The sequence below is a fragment of the Aplysia californica genome, unplaced genomic scaffold (genome assembly GCF_000002075.1).
Source record: "Aplysia californica isolate F4 #8 unplaced genomic scaffold, AplCal3.0 scaffold00899, whole genome shotgun sequence".
Lineage (NCBI taxonomy): Eukaryota > Metazoa > Mollusca > Gastropoda > Aplysiida > Aplysiidae > Aplysia > Aplysia californica.
The window spans coordinates 15,878-17,173 of NW_004798169.1; the positions used below are offsets into that span (position 1 = coordinate 15,878).

The 1,296-nt window shown below is 45.2% G+C and overlaps 1 protein-coding gene across 1 annotated transcript in view; it reads left to right on the plus strand.

Annotated features, from left to right (window-relative positions):
• Positions 1-1,277, plus strand: part of LOC106013442 — a gene marked incomplete at its 5' end in the record, with an annotated part of 11,054 nt that extends 9,777 nt beyond the window's left edge. Inside the window, 1 exon segment of the mRNA XM_013089220.2 lies at positions 512-1,277. Within this exon segment, the coding sequence (XP_012944674.1) occupies positions 512-778 (267 nt within the window).
• Between the last annotated feature and the right edge of the window lie 19 nt (positions 1,278-1,296).

Sequence of the window (1,296 nt, forward strand, 5' to 3'; positions counted from 1 at the left end):
TATATATATGGTCGCTTTTAAGCTCAAGGGGCTATCCCAAAAACGCTGTTTTGAGAAAATCGAAGGTAAAGTTTTTTCCCTTTGTTCAGTTTATTAAAAAGACAAGGAGAGTTTTCTCTATAACCAAACAATTATACACACCAATTAAACCAAACTTCTCCTATAGGTAGGTCAACGCCCACTTTTGGGGTAGGTCAAGATATCTGGAAACCCCCGAAATCTGGGTAAACCCGCTTGTCCTTAAAAGCGACCATTTAGTGAAATGTCACAAGATAATAATACCATACCCTGTATCTAAAGAAATTCCTCGTCTGTGGTTGGTGGGTGCTCTAATGTGGCTTGCTCCTTCTTTCCTATCAAACATCTATCATCCTTATCTCCCCATCTTCTATTTTGTTTTTGTTACTCTCTTGTAATGCTTCTAATCTTCGGCACTCATAATATGACCATATTGTGTTGCGAGCACCGTAAAACCTTACTAAAACAAAAGAAATTCCCTCCTTTTCTCCAGAGCTCTCAAGTGACGAACAAACGAGGAAGTCAAAGCATACCGGCCGTGAACTCTGACCCCAACAAAGGTCGCTCGGTGTCGAAGGACGGCCTGATCTACGTCACCGTGGACATCAATCCAATGACCAGCAAACCAGAAATGTCGCGGGGCGTAGCACAGGAAGAGAGCAAGCATGACCAGGTGGATTACGCCTCTTTGGATTTGCTCTCCATGTCGGTCAAAAACGCGGAGCTAAAGAAAGAGGGCGGGGCTTCTGGGAAGGACTAAATAGAAGAAAGATGCGGGATGTGTAGTAGTGTGGTGGACTTACGAGAAAGGAGGCGGAGTTACAAAAAGAAAGGGGTGGAGTTGACGGGCGGGAGTAATTTGAAGTTACAGGACGTGTGATGGTGGACTTGTCAGGGAAGGAGGCGGGGCGGTATGAACTTGAAGCTATATACAGAAGGTGTAGCGATGAACTTGTCAGTAAAAGAGGCGGAGCTACAGAAGAAGGGTGGAGTTTCTGGGTGGGACTAACTCAAATATACATAAACATGTAAAGGTGGACTTATCAAGGAAGGAGGTGGAGATACAGAAAGAAGGCGGCGCTTGTTGGCGGGACTAACTCGAAGATACGTATACAGGAGGTGTAGCGGTGAATTTGTCAATAAAGGAGGCGGAGCTACAGATATAGGGCGTGGTTTCTGGGCGCGACGAAGTTGAAGATACAGGATAATTATGTATCAGCGCACCTGTCAGTACTGTCAGCAAAGGAGGCAGAGCTAAAGAGAAAAAGTTGGGGGGTT